Below are 19,851 nucleotides of genomic sequence, written 5' to 3' on the forward strand. Positions count from 1 at the left end.
ATGAAGATGTTAAAAGAGTGCTCATCCCAATACAGGCCCCTGAAAGGCACCACTCATTGCTCATCCACCTGCCTATCAGATGCAACATAGAGAAAACTTGAGAATGCAGCTGTCTGTGCTGCCTGTAAACTGGCAGGCTGAGAGCAATGATATTTCTATGAATTAACAAACAGTGTTCTGTTTGATTTGACTTTCCAGAGGGAGCTGGGAGCAGGAGAGGGCACTGAAATACTCTGGCTGAGCAGTCTCCTTTGCCTCCTTCTCATGCACAAACCACTGAGGCCCAAAGTTCCAGAGCAGGGCTCTTGCCTGGTGCATAGTTTAGAAGCACGGCTAGAGGTCATGCAATACCTTCCTGGTCCAGCTCTCTGCTGCAGCCGTGTCCTACAAGATCCAACTGTCTATGGCTTGCACCAGCCTAAAACCACATTCATCACTACCAATAGGAGTTAAACCATCCACCCCATCCAGGTAACTACGAACAGGTAAAAGGAGTGACACGAATGGCTTGCCTAATCCTGGCAGGAACACAAGATTTATTGGTATTGCTCTTCATGCAGCAAATCTCAGTGATGGGGCCAGAAACCAAAGAGACATTTTTCCATCTTTTATCTACATTTTTATAAAATGGTAGGTGTTGTATTAGTAAGCACTAACACATACCAGCTACTAAATAGAAGATTCCTATCCTCAAGGGCTATCAATCAGCAGCTTGCATAAACACATGCTTCAGACTGATTATCCGAAAAGATGCTTAATCTTTCACAGAATTTTAGATTCATGGAATTAAATAATTGTTCAGTATGGAAAAGACCCTCAAGACCATGCAGTTCAACCATTAACCTATCCGTGTCAAGGCCACCACTAAACCATGCTCCTTAGTGCCATGTCTACATATCTGTTAAATACCTCCAGGGCAGTGATTCCAACACTGCCCTGGGCAGTCTGTTGCGTGTTTGACAATCCTTTTGGTGAAAACTTTTTTCCTAGTGTCAGTTCTAAACCTCCCCTGGCGCAACTTGAGGCCATTTCCTCTTGTCCTATCACTTGTTACTTGGTGGGAGGGACCGACCCCCACCTCACTGCAACCTCCTTTCAGGTAGTTGAGAGCAACAATGTCCCCTGAGCCTTCTCGTCTCCAGGCTGAACAGCCTCAGTTCCCTCAGCCGTTCCTCATCACACTTGTGTTCCAGGCCCTTCACCAGCTCTGTCACCCTTCTCTGGAGCTGCTCCAGCCCTTCAATGTCTCTCTTGTCGAGAGAACTGACCACTGGATTTGAGGTGAGGCCTCACCAGCGCCCAGTACAGGGGGAACATCACTGCCCTGGCCCTGCTGGCCACGCTATTTCTGATACAGGTGAGGATGCTGTTTACCTTCTTGGCTACCTGGGCACAAGCTGGTTCAAGTTCAGCTCCATCAATCAGTATCCCCAGGTCCTTTTCCAGTCACTGTTCCCCAGATTTGGAGCATTGCAGTGGGTTGTTTTGACCCCAGTGCACAACCCAGCACTTTGCCTAGTTGAACCTCATACCATTGGCCACAGCCCATCTATCCAGCTTGTCCAGATCCCTGTACAGAGCCTTCCTATCCTTCAGCTGATCAACACTCCCACCCAACTTGGTGTCATCAGCAAATTTACTGAGGGTGCACTCGATCCCCTGTCCAGACCATTGACAAAGACATTAAACAGAACTGGCCCCAGTTGTGGTGAACCTTGGGGAACACGAGTTGCGCCTGACACCCAGCATCTGACTGGGTGATGTTTTTCTAAGCAAATGTAGATACATTCATGTCCACATCATGAACTTGGCAGTTTTGGGAAGGACTTGAGCAGGTTACATTCACACCTTTTCTGATAGTGACTGTTGCTGTGATTCCCTCCTAATCTTACATGGGGCATTGCTATGAGAAATAATTTTATGAAGAAATGCAAGACTCACATGTGTTATGTACCATGGAAAGCAAATGGGATAGCATGTGATGGTAAGAGGCAGACCTGAGCAGATACGTGATTTTATTTAAATTTAATTCCCCTCAAACCCCATCTAATTATGGAGTTGTTTTTTCCTTCATTAGCATTTCAGTGAAAATGTGCTGAGTTTGTTTCTAAAAATAAAATACCGTATGTTTAAGGGTTTTTTTTTCTTAGAGGACTTTTTGATTAATTCAGTTAATCCCCACCATAGTGCTAAAAGCAACAAGTCCTCGATGAGGTTTTTTGGCCATATTAGAGTAGGGGTCTTGTGTGAGTGCATAACCAAGGGAAGGAAGGGATCACTCGGAAATGACAGAAAGTGGAAGCCTTTATAAGCAAATATTGACCACTGTGGAGGTCAATTGACGTAAAGCAAACACTGGGTGCAGCAGGGGCAATGTCTCAGTTGGAATAATAATGTCATCTCTCCCTGGCATCTTTGCCTCAGCAGGGTGATGTGTGAGCTGTTGTGCAGCAAAACCCCTTTCCAAAGGCCAGGCTGTCCTGGAACAACTCCAACGGGCTCTACTCCACCTGTATCCACAGGGCACCTCTTTCCTATAAATAGATGTCCACCTCCCTGAACACGTGCCCCTGGCGCCTTCTGCATCCCCTCCATAGAGCTACACTGTAACTCTGTGTTTTAGAAACATAGTATCATAGAATCAACGAGGTTGGAAAAGACCTTTAAGCTTATCAAGTCCATCCATTACCCCAGCACTGCCAAGGCCACCACTAAACCATGTCACTGAGGGCCTTGTCTATACAATTTCTTGAACACTTAGAATAATTAGGGTTGGAAAGGACCTTAAGATCATCTAGTTCCAACCCCCCTGCCATGGTGACTCCACCGCTGCCCTGGAAAGCCTGTTCCAATGCCTGAACACCATCTCTGTGAAGAAATTGTCCCTAATAGCTAATCTAAACCTCCCCTGGTGCAGGTTGAGGCCGTTTCCACTTATCCTGTCGCTTGTTACTTTGGAGAAGAGACAGACCCCCACCTCTCTACAACCTCCTTTCAGGTAGCTGTAGAGAGCGATGAGGTCCCCCCTGAGCTTCTCTTCTCAAGACTAAACCTCCCAGTTCCCTCAGCTGTTCCTCATCACACCTGTGCTCCATTGCCCTTCACCAGCTCCGTTGCCCATCTCTGGGCCCGCTCCAGTCTCTCAATATCTTCCTTGTAGTGAGGGGCCCAGAAGTGAACACAGGATTCGAGGTGTGGCCTTACCAGTGTCCAGTACAGGGGGATCATCTATGCCCTGATACTGCAGGCCACACTTATTTACCCTGATCAGGCCATATCTAAAGAGCATCTCAAGGGTCACGAGATGGTTTAAACCCTAGCCAGACAGCTTGTTCACTCACTCCCAGTGAGTGGTGCCGGGCTGAGAGCAATCGAGGGCCCCCCCTTTCCCCCAGGCTCTCCCCTTCCCCGCTCCTGGAGGAACGGGGAGGAGGACCGAAAGAGTGCAACTCCTGCGGGTTGAGACAAGAACAGTCCAGCGACCAGTGTACAACACAAATCATCACCGCTACCGCCAACTACAACAATGATAAGGGAAAATAACAAGGGAAGAGAATACGATACCACCGGCCAAGAAACGAGTCCCACCCGGAAGCCGTGTCCTTCCGGGTAACTCTCAGTTACCCCCACCCTGGGCATGAGGTGCTGTGGTATGGAATACCTCCTTGGCTAGCCCGGGTCAGGCGCCCCATCTCTGCTTCCTCACAGCTTCCCCTCCTCCCTGGCAGAGCATGAGCCTCACAGAGTCCTTGGTCAGGGTAAACATCACTTAGCAACAACCAAAAACATCGGTATCACCAGCACTGTTCCCAGGCTGGAAGTCAAAACACTGCACTGCACCACACCAGCTACCACGAAGGAGAAACATGACTGCTATTGCTGAACCCAGGACAATAGCATTCAGGATTTCTCTGTTATACCCAAGAAAGAACCCACACAGCCACAAAAGATAATCGGGTTTATCTCACACAGCACAGCTTATGAACACAGGTTGACAATTCAAACAGAGCCCTTCCTGGGAAGGGCAGAGCTCAAAGTCACATCAAAAGCCGATGTTCCTCCTGAGACTGGCGAACCCATACGGGTCGCCTCCTCCACAATCAGCAAATCTGACATCAGTGCTGTCAGCCCCCAGCAGGTACCGGGGATGATGAGACCCACTATTTCCAAAAAAGTCACCAGGGCCAGTGAGATTTTTTCCCACCAAAGCCATGCAAGGCTGTCAGCCCACTTCCTATGATCACCATCAGAGGTTTAAAACTTACTTTCCCAGAAATATAGTGTGACAATTGTCTAGATATGTAAATGTTGTGTTTCTGCCAGGATTAGGCAAGCCATTCACCACCCGCTTGTGTGGTCAGGGATACCACACTGACATGGGTGACCAAGGGGAAAGCACAGGGGGACCAAGGGGCTGCTATGAGCATCTTACAGCATTTGTTGACCACTTTGATTCTGTGTCACTCCTTTTACGTGTTCGTAGTTACCTGGATGGGATGGATGGTTTAACTCCTATTGGTAGTGATGAATGTGGTTTTAGGCTGGTGCAAGCCATAGACAGTTGGATCTTGTAGGACACGGCTGCAGCAGAGAGCTGGACCAGGAAGGTATTGCATGACCTCTAGCCGTGCTTCTAAACTATGCACCAGGCAAGAGTCCTGCTCGGGAACTTTGGGTCTCAGTGGTTTCAGTGCATGAGAAGGAGGCAAAGGAGACTGCTCAGGCAGTGTATTTCAGTGCCCTTTCCTGCCCCCAGGTCCCACTGGAAAGTCAAATCAAGCCCAAATATTGTTTGTTAATCATAGCGATTTGTTATCTCAGCCCTCAGCACCTCTGCTGCCTCCATGGCCTTGGCATGAACCTCTTGCTCAGCCCGGGACAAGGCACCGTCACTCTCTACTCTCCACCCCAAAAAGGCTGGATTCGGAAAGGGAAGGTGGAGGGTACGGATGCACGGTCCCCAGGCTGCAGAGCTGTGCGCAACCTCCACCGGGCGGCAGCATTGCCCCCGCTCAACTCACTGCGCGTCCCTCGCGCAAGCCCCCAGCATCCCTGTGGGTGTTCCCCGCGCATCCTGATGACTGTCCCCCGTGCGTTCCCGCACCGCGCACTCCGCACCCCCGCGCATCCCGCCGTACGTTCCCTGCATAACCACCGAGCGTGCCCGTGCGCAAAGCCCCAAGCAGGCAAATGGTTTCAGTGGCCGGGACAAGGCATGGTTCCAGTTGCAGTTTTCTAGTTCTGGGAAGAGCATCTGGCCTCAGGAGCCTTCTGTTTTCCCATAAGTAAGAGGAAGAAAAATCATATTGAAAGTTGGCAGTGAGGAGAAGTTACGCTGCCCAGGACTGTCACAGCTGTGGCCAGGGCCGAGCAGAAGCTGTGGCTGTGCTGGTGCACAAGGAGCTGTCTAAAGACAGCTGCCTCTGTTTTACATTCTGAGGACTGCAAAGGAGTGTGTTGAGGTTAAAATGTGTATTTGTGCACAAAGGAGCAAGTTCCCTTCTACAATGCTGATGCTGCAGCAAACTAAGTTTGGGAAGCCCTGTTTGGGGAAGGAGCAGCGCTCCTTAGCCTGCCTGTCACATGCAACATTGATGGGCTGAAAAACAGAGAGCCTGGGCCCTGCTGGTGGTTTTCCCGTTTCAGACTCATGAAAATAAGAAGTTGATGTCCTTTATTGTCCTTCTGTATCAAGCCTTCTTATTTTAAACAGCTAAAATGTGAGCGGGTTGCTTATTTGGTGAGTGGCCTAAGATACCTGTGGGAATTTCTCGCCTGTGTTGGACCAGTTCCATGCTCCCCAGTGTGAGACCAGAGAAGAGGATGCTTGGGGTGGGGGTCTTGCCCAAGTGCATGAATACCTGATGGAGGAATGAGGATGATGGAGCCAGGATCTTCCCAGCAGAGCCCGGTGCCAGGACCAGAGGCGACAGGGAGAAACCAAAACGCAGAAGGCTCCGTCTAAGCATCAGGAAAATATTTTGTTCTGTTTTGGTTGCATCCCTGGAGACATTCCAGCCCTGAGGGGACACAGCACAGAGCAACCAGGACAGGGTGGCCCTGCCCTGAGCAGCTGCTAGGGCTGGTGGTGTCCAGAGTACTCTGTTGTCCTGTGCAAATTAAACATACGGAAAATGCTGGAAACTGCCAGGCAATTAACCAACCGAGTTCAACAGAAAGCAGAGCAGGGAAAGCATCTTAGCAGAAGACGAGCTAAACATTTGACCAAGTCTGCCCAGCAACAGTGTAAAACGTTGCACATGGTGATTTCCACCCTGGAATAAGGCAGCTGTGTGTTGGCGAGGGAAGACAGGCTCTGCCTGAGCAGTGATGCTGTGGTACTGGCGATGGCCATCAAGAATCTCAGTCCCAACAAGCTTCTCACTTGTGGGTGCAACCTCACCACCACAGCTCGGCATCAAATATGTGGGCACAGTTTAGCCCTATGGGGCTTGCTGCCCAAATGTGTCTTGTACAGCTTCAACTCTAGGAAGGACTGCAGCCTTAAGGTTTTCTCTTCTGCTCAGTTTACACAACTGTACGTAATTAAGTAGTACAATATGTGTGTTAAATTCCATTGATGATTCCATTTACCTTCTCCCTAAGCACATTTGCAACACAGGCCTGCAAAAGAAACAGTCTGGGGTTGGTTTTTTTTTCAGTTCTGGAATTCATTCTTTGAATTCTTTTGGTTCTCATTTCCTGAGTGGGAAAAAAAAAAAAAAAAAAAAAAAAAAAAGAAGCAGTGCTGATTTAACAACTATGGTTTTGTAAACTGATTACACACTCCTGGGGAGGAGTTTCGAGGAGGAAAGAGCTGTGCAGTTCATAAGTATCTCGGTCTGGGATTGCTGCAGTCTCCTCTGCCTGTGAACGTGCTGGTGAAGGGCAGCATTCCTGCTCGTCTTGAAGCAGCAGCATGGCTGATAAGCTTGTGGAGAGCAAGATCAGGTGTGACAAAGTAACCCTCTTTACAGAGAGAGGCTGCCGTTACTGCAGGAATGCCGAGGAGATGCTCAAGCAGTACAACTTTGTGCCTGGAGCCCTGGAAGTTGTTGATATCACCCAGCGCAAGGATGTCCAGGATTACCTGCAGCAAAGAACAGGGCATAGAACCGTAAGTTCTCGCAGTTGTTCCACAGCACTTGCTGATCCTCTATCCCAGGGCGGCCACACCCTGGCCAGCTGCTGCAGAGGTGGAGGTGAGGGCTCTTTCCCCACGGCTTTTCCTGCCGGATCACGGGGAGAAACTGCAGCCCGCTGCACTGGAAAGGAAGTTCCTTGCTTTGCCCGCCCTGTGCGTCCCGTCGCTGTAGCTACTGCAGGGCGAGTGCTCGGTGCCGAGGTGAGCGCCCGCTCCTCACCGCAGCAGCCGGAGGTGCGGAGCTTTGCCTGCCCAAGCTCTCACATGCAGGGCAGGAGCCACCCCTCCGTGGTCCCCGCACCTCTGCGTAATGAACACAACTTTGCTTTGACTCCCCAGTCCACCCCAGTGAGAGCAACATCCAGCGATGCCCAGGGGCGAAGCAGAAGGGACATGCTGGCGATCTGCCTCGCCACTGGTGCTTCAGGGGATTTTTCCTGCACTGGGTGTGCCTCCAGACATGTGGCTTGACTCAGCCCAGGGAAAACTCAGAACTGGAAGGCTGCTTTCAGTGCAGCAGGACTGCTAGAGGCTCTGACAGAGGTGTTCCAGTGTCTGTCCTGCCTGAAGGACAGCAAAGCACCAGTGCACCTCCTGTAGAACGCTTGCTCTTGGAGTCAAGTCTCTGTCCTGCTTGTGCCTGATCCTGCTGGCTCGGTTTTAGCCTCTTAGGGGTACCAGAGGGAACCATAGCTCTCGCATGACGCCCTGGCCCTGTCCTGAGTGTGGGTACAGGGCAGCAGCATGTGGGCACGTGCAGATTTGCCCCTGCCAGGGCAAGACTATGGGCAGCCATCGACCCCCCTCCAAGGCTTTCTGAGCTGCCATTTTCCATTGACCCTTTTCCCCCTTGCTGTTTTATGCCTGTTCTGGCCCATGTCTTTTGTCTTCACTGCCTGAGCTATTACTGTCTCAATAATTCTACTCCCGCTGGTGTTTCCATCTCTTTTTATCTTCCCTGGCTTGCAGCTGTGGCTGTGGTGGTGTCAGCAGTGGTTCACTTCCCTCTGCGGCAAAGCTTTGCCTTCAGAAGCCTTGGATCTAAGGATCCAGAATGGCTCCTGGCCTTCAGGAGAGGCTGGAGTTTAATTTGGTTTTTACCTTTGTTTCTGCACTGATTGCTGTCATCTTGCTGCCAGGCAACCATCATGAGGTGGGCAGGAGAAGGGACAAGCACAGGCAGGAAAACAGCAGAGGCTGTTTCAGGGCTGTGAGGTAGGAGGAGAGCAAAAGGCCAGAGAAAGGGTATGTGGAGAAGGCGCTGAGCGAGAAAGGCGAGTTTGAAGGGCCAAGGGACTTTGATAGTGATGGTGGCCGTTAGGGAGACAGCACATGCCACCCAGCGCCTTCACGTGCTGGGAAGCGCCCGGGAGCACGCTTGGAGAGCCTGCTGTGGGCACACGCATGGTTCATACGCAGGTCTCAGCCCTTGGAGCTGCTCGCTCACTGCTCTGGGATCATGTGCTTGGAGCATCTCCAGCACTAACCCAGAGTGTGTTTTTACCCTTCTGCAGCCTCTCTGAAATGCAGGGGCTTCCCCTGCCCCCTTTTGTCTCGCAGCGGTTTTCAGAGAGACGGGAACTGGGCATGGGAACAGGAGGATTTCGTAAATCGTGGTCTCCCTGGTGCACAGTCTGCTTCCAAGACAAATCCTTTCCCCACATTCTGCCTTCAGCAACCAGCTCTTCTGATTAACCTGTGGCATTGCTTTGTGCTCAGCTGCCTGTTGTCTTCATTGGGAGATGCTGCATCGGAGGATTATCCGACCTGCAGAACATGGACTGCAAGCTCCCCAGAATACTGCAGCAGATCGGTGCCCTGCAGTAGTGTAAGGGTAAGCCTGAGGACTCTGGCGTGTGCTACAAAAACAAGGAGATGGAGCCGGGCCAGCAGCTTGAGTCAAACAGCTGAGAGATCCCGTGGGTAAAATCTAGACTTGCTGTCCTCACAGAAAAGAACTTAGGAGTCTGACCAGAGGAATTTAGCAATGCCAGCTGGGCTTACAATAGATGTCACGTACGTCGTATGTGGGCATATAGACAAAATCTCTGTGCATTTACGCAGACACACACATGTGTCTGCAATCAGGTGAAATACATAGCTATGTACACACATGGAAAAACACTGTTTAGCAGCATTTTCTTGATCTAATAGTTCCAAGCAGCTGTCTACCTTTTTTGTCTGCTGCTTCTGCTTTCAGGAGAGAGATGACCAGGAGCTGCATCTGCCTCATTCTGACATTCAGCAGCTTCCTGAAGGAAATTCCTGGAAACTTCCTTCTGCGGGATCAGGTGCATCCTCCCGGCCAATGCAGCTTCTTTCCCTGTCAGTGATCTGTGGTTTGAGATGTGAACGTATCTCCATTCTTTCTGCAGCTCCACAACATGATCTGCTTCAGTCCAATAAAATACACTTGCTCTAAGCGTCTGTGTCCACTGTTGTAGTTCTTTTGCGCAGAGACCTATCCACGCACTCATCTGCAATCAATGCCTCTCTGCTCTCTGCAATCCGTTTCCCACCTGTCTCTCCCTACTGATCTCCACAAACTTCTCCGTGTTTGTTTCCCACATCATGTACAAATGTCATGACAATGGTCTGAGTGGGAGGGATGCACAGACTGCTGTACTGCTGGTGGCAGGTGGTGCAGTGCTGAGGATGGCTGAGGCAGCCTGTACACGCATCCCCTGCTCTGAGAACTCATCTGCTCCTAGCTGATGTCTCATGGAAGGGCCACGACAAGGCCTCAGAGTACTCTTTTGTCAATGGTTTTGTTACAGCACGGCTGCCATCAGGATGTGACGGGGGTTCTCATTTACACTGCAGTGCTGTCAAGTGACGAGCAGGTCAGGACTGAACACACTAGCGCCTCCTGCTGAGAAGGCTGCTGGCTGCAGAACGACCACTGAGGTAATGTAAGAAATTCACAGATGCTGGTTTTGCAGTTGGCCATTAACCAAGTATAACTGTCAGAACTAGATAACAAGATGGTGGTTAAGGCAGGAAACTCGGGCAGGAACCGGGTTAGTGGTTCACCAATGTGCAGAAACCATACAATAAAAGGAGATTAGCAAATAATGGGAGTGGGCTCTCAGATTAGAGTAGTGGGAGATGTAAAGATTACATTTTGTAGCTAAGGCTTGGCCAGACATTAGGAGAAAGGTATAGAAAATAGTCCAGTGGAGTGAAAGTCCCTTAGAGGAATTTCTAAGGGAAACCCAGAAAGTTTTTGTAAAGCAAGAGAAGGAGAAACAAAACCAGCAAAAATTAGGATGTCCATGGTGAATCAAATAGTGGAAACGAGAATATAGAACCCGTGGCTCCAGGAGGCCGAGGGGCCTGGACAAGTGGTGCGAGAGGGGGAGGCAGTAGTAGTAGGGGGCTGGGGAAATCTTGGCAGTGGCCACCAACTCCCCTCCCAGCCACAGGATGCAGAAAGAGCAGACACTTTAAACATGAGTGCCGTAAACTTAGAAAGGAGGAGAAGGTGATCCCACTGATGATGTTCAAAGACACCGAATAGGGGGGTCAGGGGTTCCTCAACCTGAGGTTCAGCCGCAACCCCTTGATGAATTTAAAGGTAAGACCTTAGGATGAGGAGGTGGCCCTTTTAATAGACACAGAGGCAGCCAGAGCCGTACTGGCTCAGGGGACTGAAATCATCAAACCAAAGGCTAACTGTTTCAGGAGGGATTTTCAGTTCCCATATTTGAAGAAACTACCCTGAAATTAAATAGCGAAACAATTCAAGGGCAATTGTTACACATTTGAGAAGCAGGAATCAATTTGCTAGGGAGAGATTTAGTTGTACAACTAGGGTTAGAAATGAAAACTTACGGGGATCAAATTTGGTTTCAATTAACAGAACAGGATGAGGAAAAGATAGACCCAGTCATTTGGGTAAAAGAGGGAAACAGAGGAGGATTAGATATATCTCCCTTAAAGATCAAATTGAAAAGGGAAGATGAGGTAGTTAATCAGAAACAATATCCTATTCCTTTAGAGGGACAAAACGGATTACAGACAATCATAGAAAACCTAGTTAAGGATGGGCTTCCAGAACCCTGTATGTCTCCCTTTAACACATCAATCTTACCTGTACGAAAAACTGACGGGTCATATCATTTGGCGCAAGACTTGAGAAAACTGAACCAAATGGTTCAGGTCTGACGTCCAGCGGTCCCAAATCCTTATACCTTGTTAAGTAAAATACCACATGACCATGGATGGTTCAGTGTAGTGGACATAAAAGATGCCTTTTGGGCATGTCCACTAGGCCCAGAGAATAGAGGCATGTTTACCTTTGAATGGAAAAACCTTACACAGGACATAAACAACAGTACAGATGGACTGTCTTACCACAGGGATTTACTGAGTCACCAAATCTATTTGGACAAGTATTGGAACAGGTGCTAGAGAAATTTAATCTGCCCCCTGATGTCAGTGTATTGCAATATGTAAATGACCTTCTAATCCCAGGGGAAAAGAGAAAAGTAGTGGCAGAAGCCACAAATGATTGTCATAGCAGAAGGGACCATGCTTGTTCCAGAGTTTGAGGATTCCGGGTTGAGGGCTGGGATGAGGCAGCACAAGCCTGTCCCCACCGCTGCAGCTTGCCAAGAAGCCTAAAATTCCCCAATGGCATCAGTGGGAGCTGCCGGTCAAAGTGGCCTGCTCAGAAAGGGAAGAGCAGAAACCACAGGCATTCTCCCATGCTTGAAAAGGTGCAGGAAACCCAAACGCTTTGTTCCTGGCAAGTTCAAAGTCCTTCAGTTCTTGGCAGAATAATGAGCTCATATTTCAGAGAGTCCTCGAGAGCTTAAACTGATTTGTGCAAACTTCTGCATGCTCATGTTGTTTTCAGCAGCTCTTAACCCTCTGCTGCATTGGCCAGGAGGATGCACCCGATCCTGCCTATGAGTGTCCACTTGTCTTGCCTTGTTGAATTTCCTAGGAGAGTACGAAACTGCACTCCCACCCACAGGATGTTTCCTATGTGGAAAGAGTGGACACTTTAAACGTGAGTGCCCTGAGCTTAGAAAAGAGGAGAAAGTGATCCCACTCATAAAGTTTAAAGACACTGAATAGGGGGGGGTCTCAACCTGAGGTCCTACCTAGCTATGTACACACATGGAAAAAACACTGTTTAGCAGCATTTTCTTGATCTAATAGTTCCAAGCAGCTGTCTACCGTTTTTGTCTGCTGTTTCCGCTTTCAGGAGAGAGATGACCAGGAGCTGCATCTGCCTCATTCTGACATTCAGCAGCTTCCTGAAGGAAATTCCTGGAAACTTCCTTCTGCAGGATCAGGTGCATTTACATATTGCAATACACTGACATCAGGGGGCAGATTAAATTTCTCTAGCACCTGTTCCAATACTTGTCCAAATAGATTTGGTGACTCAGTAAATCCCTGTGGTAAGACAGTCCATCTGTACTGTTGTTTATGTCCTGTGTAAGGTTTTTCCATTCAAAGGTAAACATGCCTCTATTCTCTGGGCCTAGTGGACATGCCCAAAAGGCATCTTTTATGTCCACTACACTGAACCATCCATGGTCATGTGGTATTTTACTTAACAAGGTATAAGGATTTGGGACCGCTGGACGTCAGACCTGAACCATTTGGTTCAGTTTTCTCAAGTCTTGCGCCAAATGATATGACCCGTCAGTTTTTCGTACAGGTAAGATTGATGTGTTAAAGGGAGACATACAGGGTTCTGGAAGCCCATCCTTAACTAGGTTTTCTATGATTGTCTGTAATCCGTTTTGTCCCTCTAAAGGAATAGGATATTGTTTCTGATTAACTACCTCATCTTCCCTTTTCAATTTGATCTTTAAGGGAGATATATCTAATCCTCCTCTGTTTCCCTCTTTTACCCAAATGACTGGGTCTATCTTTTCCTCATCCTGTTCTGTTAATTGAAACCAAATTTGATCCCCGTAAGTTTTCATTTCTAACCCTAGTTGTACAACTAAATCTCTCCCTAGCAAATTGATTCCTGCTTCTCAAATGTGTAACAATTGCCCTTGAATTGTTTCGCTATTTAATTTCAGGGTAGTTTCTTCAAATATGGGAACTGAAAATCCCTCCTGAAACAGTTAGCCTTTGGTTTGATGATTTCAGTCCCCTGAGCCAGTACGGCTCTGGCTGCCTCTGTGTCTATTAAAAGGGCCACCTCCTCATCCTAAGGTCTTACCTTTAAATTCATCAAGGGGTTGCGGATGAACCTCAGGTTGAGGAACCCCTGACCCCCTATTCGGTGTCTTTGAACATCATCAGTGGGATCACCTTCTCCTCCTTTCTAAGTTTACGGCACTCATGTTTAAAGTGTCTGCTCTTTCTGCATCCTGTGGCTGGGAGGGGAGTTGGTGGCCACTGCCAAGATTTCCCCAGCCCCCTACTACTACTGCCTCCCCCTCTCGCACCACTTGTCCAGGCCCCGCGGCCTCCTGGAGCCACGGGTTCTATATTCTCGTTTCCACTATTTGATTCACCATGGACATCCTAATTTTTGCTGGTTTTGTTTCTCCTTCTCTTGCTTTACAAAAACTTTCTGGGTTTCCCTTAGAAATTCCTCTAAGGGACTTTCACTCCACTGGACTATTTTCTATACCTTTCTCCTAATGTCTGGCCAAGCCTTAGCTACAAAATGTAATCTTTACATCTCCCACTACTCTAATCTGAGAGCCCACTCCCATTATTTGCTAATCTCCTTTTATTGTATGGTTTCTGCACATTGGTGAACCACTAACCCGGTTCCTGCCCGAGTTTCCTGCCTTAACCACCATCTTGTTATCTAGTTCTGACAGTTATACTTGGTTAATGGCCAACTGCAAAACCAGCATCTGTGAACTTCTTACATTACCTCAGTGGTCGTTCTGCAGCCAGCAGCCTTCTCAGCAGGAGGCGCTAGTGTGTTCAGTCCTGACCTGCTCGTCACTTGACAGCACTGCAGTGTAAATGAGAACCCCCGTCACATCCTGATGGCAGCCGTGCTGTAACAAAACCATTGACAAAAGAGTACTCTGAGGCCTTGTCGTGGCCCTTCCATGAGACATCAGCTAGGAGCAGATGAGTTCTCAGAGCAGGGGATGCGTGTACAGGCTGCCTCAGCCATCCTCAGCACTGCACCACCTGCCACCAGCAGTACAGCAGTCTGTGCATCCCTCCCACTCAGACCATTGTCATGACATTTGTACATGATGTGGGAAACAAACACGGAGAAGTTTGTGGAGATCAGTAGGGAGAGACAGGTGGGAAACGGATTGCAGAGAGCAGAGAGGCATTGATTGCAGATGAGTGCGTGGATAGGTCTCTGCGCAAAAGAACTACAACAGTGGACACAGACGCTTAGAGCAAGTGTATTTTATTGGACTGAAGCAGATCATGTTGTGGAGCTGCAGAAAGAATGGAGATACGTTCACATCTCAAACCACAGATCACTGACAGGGAAAGAAGCTGCATTGGCCGGGAGGATGCACCTGATCCCGCAGAAGGAAGTTTCCAGGAATTTCCTTCAGGAAGCTGCTGAATGTCAGAATGAGGCAGATGCAGCTCCTGGTCATCTCTCTCCTGAAAGCAGAAGCAGCAGACAAAAAAGGTAGACAGCTGCTTGGAACTATTAGATCAAGAAAATGCTGCTAAACAGTGTTTTTCCATGTGTGTACATAGCTATGTATTTCACCTGATTGCAGACACATGTGTGTGTCTGCGTAAATGCACAGAGATTTTGTCTATATGCCCACATACGACGTACGTGACATCTATTGTAAGCCCAGCTGGCATTGCTAAATTCCTCTGGTCAGACTCCTAAGTTCTTTTCTGTGAGGACAGCAAGTCTAGATTTTACCCACGGGATCTCTCAGCTGTTTGACTCAAGCTGCTGGCCCGGCTCCATCTCCTTGTTTTTGTAGCACACGCCAGAGTCCTCAGGCTTACCCTTACACTACTGCAGGGCACCGATCTGCTGCAGTATTCTGGGGAGCTTGCAGTCCATGTTCTGCAGGTCGGATAATCCTCCGATGCAGCATCTCCCAATGAAGACAACAGGCAGCTGAGCACAAAGCAATGCCACAGGTTAATCAGAAGAGCTGGTTGCTGAAGGCAGAATGTGGGGAAAGGATTTGTCTTGGAAGCAGACTGTGCACCAGGGAGACCACGATTTACGAAATCCTCCTGTTCCCATGCCCAGTTCCCGTCTCTCTGAAAACCGCTGCGAGACAAAAGGGGGCAGGGGAAGCCCCTGCATTTCAGAGAGGCTGCAGAAGGGTAAAAACACACTCTGGGTTAGTGCTGGAGATGCTCCAAGCACATGATCCCAGAGCAGTGAGCGAGCAGCTCCAAGGGCTGAGACCTGCGTATGAACCATGCGTGTGCCCACAGCAGGCTCTCCAAGCGTGCTCCCGGGCGCTTCCCAGCACGTGAAGGCGCTGGGTGGCATGTGCTGTCTCCCTAACGGCCACCATCACTATCAAAGTCCCTTGGCCCTTCAAACTCGCCTTTCTCGCTCAGCGCCTTCTCCACATACCCTTTCTCTGGCCTTTTGCTCTCCTCCTACCTCACAGCCCTGAAACAGCCTCTGCTGTTTTCCTGCCTGTGCTTGTCCCTTCTCCTGCCCACCTCATGATGGTTGCCTGGCAGCAAGATGACAGCAATCAGTGCAGAAACAAAGGTAAAAACCAAATTAAACTCCAGCCTCTCCTGAAGGCCAGGAGCCATTCTGGATCCTTAGATCCAAGGCTTCTGAAGGCAAAGCTTTGCCGCAGAGGGAAGTGAACCACTGCTGACACCACCACAGCCACAGCTGCAAGCCAGGGAAGATAAAAAGAGATGGAAACACCAGCGGGAGTAGAATTATTGAGACAGTAATAGCTCAGGCAGTGAAGACAAAAGACATGGGCCAGAACAGGCATAAAACAGCAAGGGGGAAAAGGGTCAATGGAAAATGGCAGCTCAGAAAGCCTTGGAGGGGAGTCGATGGCTGCCCATAGTCTTGCCCTGGCAGGGGCAAATCTGCACGTGCCCACATGCTGCTGCCCTGTACCCACACTCAGGACAGGGCCAGGGGCGTCATGCGAGAGCTATGGTTCCCTCTGGTACCCCTAAGAGGCTAAAACCGAGCCAGCAGGATCAGGCACAAGCAGGACAGAGACTTGACTCCAAGAGCAAGCGTTCTACAGGAGGTGCACTGGTGCTTTGCTGTCCTTCAGGCAGGACAGACACTGGAACACCTCTGTCAGAGCCTCTAGCAGTCCTGCTGCACTGAAAGCAGCCTTCCAGTTCTGAGTTTTCCCTGGGCTGAGTCAAGCCACATGTCTGGAGGCACACCCAGTGCAGGAAAAATCCCCTGAAGCACCAGTGGCGAGGCAGATCGCCAGCATGTCCCTTCTGCTTCGCCCCCTGGGCATCGCTGGATGTTGCTCTCACTGGGGTGGACTGGGAGTCAAAGCAAAGTTGTGTTCATTACGCAGAGGTGCGGGGACCACGGAGGGGTGGCTCCTGCCCTGCATGTGAGAGCTTGGGCAGGCAAAGCTCCGCACCTCCGGCTGCTGCGGTGAGGAGCGGGCGCTCACCTCGGCACCGAGCACTCGCCCTGCAGTAGCTACAGCGACGGGACGCACAGGGCGGGCAAAGCAAGGAACTTCCTTTCCAGTGCAGCGGGCTGCAGTTTCTCCCCGTGATCCGGCAGGAAAAGCCGTGGGGAAAGAGCCCTCACCTCCACCTCTGCAGCAGCTGGCCAGGGTGTGGCCGCCCTGGGATAGAGGATCAGCAAGTGCTGTGGAACAACTGCGAGAACTTACGGTTCTATGCCCTGTTCTTTGCTGCAGGTAATCCTGGACATCCTTGCGCTGGGTGATATCAACAACTTCCAGGGCTCCAGGCACAAAGTTGTACTGCTTGAGCATCTCCTCGGCATTCCTGCAGTAACGGCAGCCTCTCTCTGTAAAGAGGGTTACTTTGTCACACCTGATCTTGCTCTCCACAAGCTTATCAGCCATGCTGCTGCTTCAAGACGAGCAGGAATGCTGCCCTTCACCAGCACGTTCACAGGCAGAGGAGACTGCAGCAATCCCAGACCGAGATACTTATGAACTGCACAGCTCTTTCCTCCTCGAAACTCCTCCCCAGGAGTGTGTAATCAGTTTACAAAACCATAGTTGTTAAATCAGCACTGCTTCTTTTTTTTTTTTTTTTTTTTTTTTTTCCCACTCAGGAAATGAGAACCAAAAGAATTCAAAGAATGAATTCCAGAACTGAAAAAAAAACCAACCCCAGACTGTTTCTTTTGCAGGCCTGTGTTGCAAATGTGCTTAGGGAGAAGGTAAATGGAATCATCAATGGAATTTAACACACATATTGTACTACTTAATTACGTACAGTTGTGTAAACTGAGCAGAAGAGAAAACCTTAAGGCTGCAGTCCTTCCTAGAGTTGAAGCTGTACAAGACACATTTGGGCAGCAAGCCCCATAGGGCTAAACTGTGCCCACATATTTGATGCCGAGCTGTGGTGGTGAGGTTGCACCCACAAGTGAGAAGCTTGTTGGGACTGAGATTCTTGATGGCCATCGCCAGTACCACAGCATCACTGCTCAGGCAGAGCCTGTCTTCCCTCGCCAACACACAGCTGCCTTATTCCAGGGTGGAAATCACCATGTGCAACGTTTTACACTGTTGCTGGGCAGACTTGGTCAAATGTTTAGCTCGTCTTCTGCTAAGATGCTTTCCCTGCTCTGCTTTCTGTTGAACTCGGTTGGTTAATTGCCTGGCAGTTTCCAGCATTTTCCGTATGTTTAATTTGCACAGGACAACAGAGTACTCTGGACACCACCAGCCCTAGCAGCTGCTCAGGGCAGGGCCACCCTGTCCTGGTTGCTCTGTGCTGTGTCCCCTCAGGGCTGGAATGTCTCCAGGGATGCAACCAAAACAGAACAAAATATTTTCCTGATGCTTAGACGGAGCCTTCTGCGTTTTGGTTTCTCCCTGTCGCCTCTGGTCCTGGCACCGGGCTCTGCTGGGAAGATCCTGGCTCCATCATCCTCATTCCTCCATCAGGTATTCATGCACTTGGGCAAGACCCCCACCCCAAGCATCCTCTTCTCTGGTCTCACACTGGGGAGCATGGAACTGGTCCAACACAGGCGAGAAATTCCCACAGGTATCTTAGGCCACTCACCAAATAAGCAACCCGCTCACATTTTAGCTGTTTAAAATAAAGAAGGCTTGATACAGAAGGACAATAAAGGACATCAACTTCTTATTTTCATGAGTCTGAAACAGGAAAACCACCAGCAGGGCCCAGGCTCTCTGTTTTTCAGCCCATCAATGTTGCATGTGACAGGCAGGCTAAGGAGCGCTGCTCCTTCCCAAACAGGGCTTCCCAAACTTAGTTTGCTGCAGCATCAGCATTGTAGAAGGGAACTTGCTCCTTTGTGTACAAAAATACACATTTTAACCTCAACACACTCCCTTGCAGTCCTCAGAATGTAAAATAGAGGCAGCTGTCTTTAGACAGCTCCTTGTGCACCAGCACAGCCACAGCTTCTGCTCGGCCCTTGGCCACAGCTGTGACAGTCCTGGGCAGCGTAACTTCCTCACTGCCAACTTTCAATATGATTTTTCTTCCTCTTACTTATGTGAAACAGAAGGCTCCTGAGGCCAGATGTACACCCCAGAACTAGAAAACTGCAACTGAACCATGCCTTGTCCCGGCCACTGAAACCATTTGCCTGCTTGGGGCTTTGCGCACGGGCATCACTGGTGGTTATGCAGGGGAACGTACGGCGGGATGCGCGGGGGTGCGGAGTGTGTGTGAACGCATGGGGGACACACACAGATGTGCGGGAACACCCACAGGGATGCTGGGGCTTGCGCGAGGGACGCGCAGTGAGTTGAGCGGGGGCAATGCTGCCGCCCGGTGGAGGTTGGTGCACAGCTTCAGGGCCTGGGGACTGTGTGCATCCAAATTTCTCCACCTTCCCTTTCCCGAATCCAGCTTTTTGGGGTGAGCAGAGAGGATGGTGCCTTGTCCCGCTGAGCAAGAGGTTCATGCCAAGGCCATGGAGGCAGCAGAGGTGCTGAGGGCTGGAGATATAACAAATCGCCACATTAACAAACAAATATCGGGGCTTGATTTGACTTTCCAGTGGGACCTGGGGGCAGAAAGGGTACTGAAATACACTGCCTGAGCAGGTTCTCTTGCTCTTCTCATGCACTGAAACCACTGAGACCCAAAGTTCCCGAGCAGGACTCTTGCCTGGTGCATAGTTTAGAAGCACGGCTAGAGGTCATGCAATACCTTCCTGGTCCAGCTCTCTGCTGCAGCCGTGTCCTACAAGATCCAACTGTCTATGGCTTGCACCAGCCTAAAACCACATTCATCACTACCAATAGGAGTTAAACCATCCATCCCATCCAGGTAACTACGAACACGTAAAAGGAGTGACACAGAATCAAAGTGGTCAACAAATGCTGTAAGATGCTCATAGCAGCCCCTTGGTCCCCCTGTGCTTTCCCCTTGGTCACCCATGTCAGTGTGGTATCCCTGACCACACAAGCGGGTGGTGAATGGCTTGCCTAATCCTGGCAGAAACACAACATTTACATATCTAGACAATTGTCACACTATATTTCTGGGAAAGAAGTGGGCTGACAGCCTTGCATGGCTTTGGTGGGAAAAAATCTCACTGGCCCTGGTGACTTTTTTGGAAA

General features: G+C 49.7%; 2 protein-coding genes across 3 annotated transcripts; one reads left to right on the plus strand and one right to left on the minus strand.

The window, feature by feature from the left end:
* Positions 1-6,782: 6,782 nt before the first annotated feature.
* On the plus strand, positions 6,783-9,571 carry LOC130593364 (glutaredoxin-1-like). Of its 2 annotated transcripts, none has more exons than XM_057398435.1 (3): positions 6,783-7,117; positions 8,820-8,978; positions 9,345-9,571. In XM_057398435.1, the coding sequence occupies exons 1-3, from the start codon at positions 6,920-6,922 to the stop codon at positions 9,564-9,566; spliced, it is 579 nt and encodes a 192-aa protein (XP_057254418.1). In that variant the 5' UTR covers positions 6,783-6,919; the 3' UTR covers positions 9,567-9,571. The 2 variants fall into 2 exon arrangements, with proteins under 2 accessions (XP_057254418.1, XP_057254419.1); XM_057398436.1 differs by having other exon boundaries at positions 6,790-7,117; positions 8,864-8,978; positions 9,345-9,464.
* Positions 9,572-14,491: 4,920 nt separating this feature from the next.
* On the minus strand, positions 14,492-17,266 carry LOC130593365 (glutaredoxin-1-like). Its single transcript, XM_057398437.1, has 3 exons — positions 16,942-17,266; positions 15,080-15,194; positions 14,492-14,713 (listed from the first exon to the last, which is right to left on the minus strand). The coding sequence occupies exons 1-2, from the start codon at positions 17,137-17,139 to the stop codon at positions 15,087-15,089; spliced, it is 306 nt and encodes a 101-aa protein (XP_057254420.1). The 5' UTR covers positions 17,140-17,266; the 3' UTR covers positions 14,492-14,713; positions 15,080-15,086.
* Between the last annotated feature and the right edge of the window lie 2,585 nt (positions 17,267-19,851).

This window comes from Pezoporus wallicus, unplaced genomic scaffold, assembly GCF_028554395.1.
Source record: "Pezoporus wallicus isolate ANWC-B61680 ecotype Strahan unplaced genomic scaffold, APGP_CSIRO_Pwel_v1 contig_13014, whole genome shotgun sequence".
NCBI lineage: Eukaryota > Metazoa > Chordata > Aves > Psittaciformes > Psittacidae > Pezoporus > Pezoporus wallicus.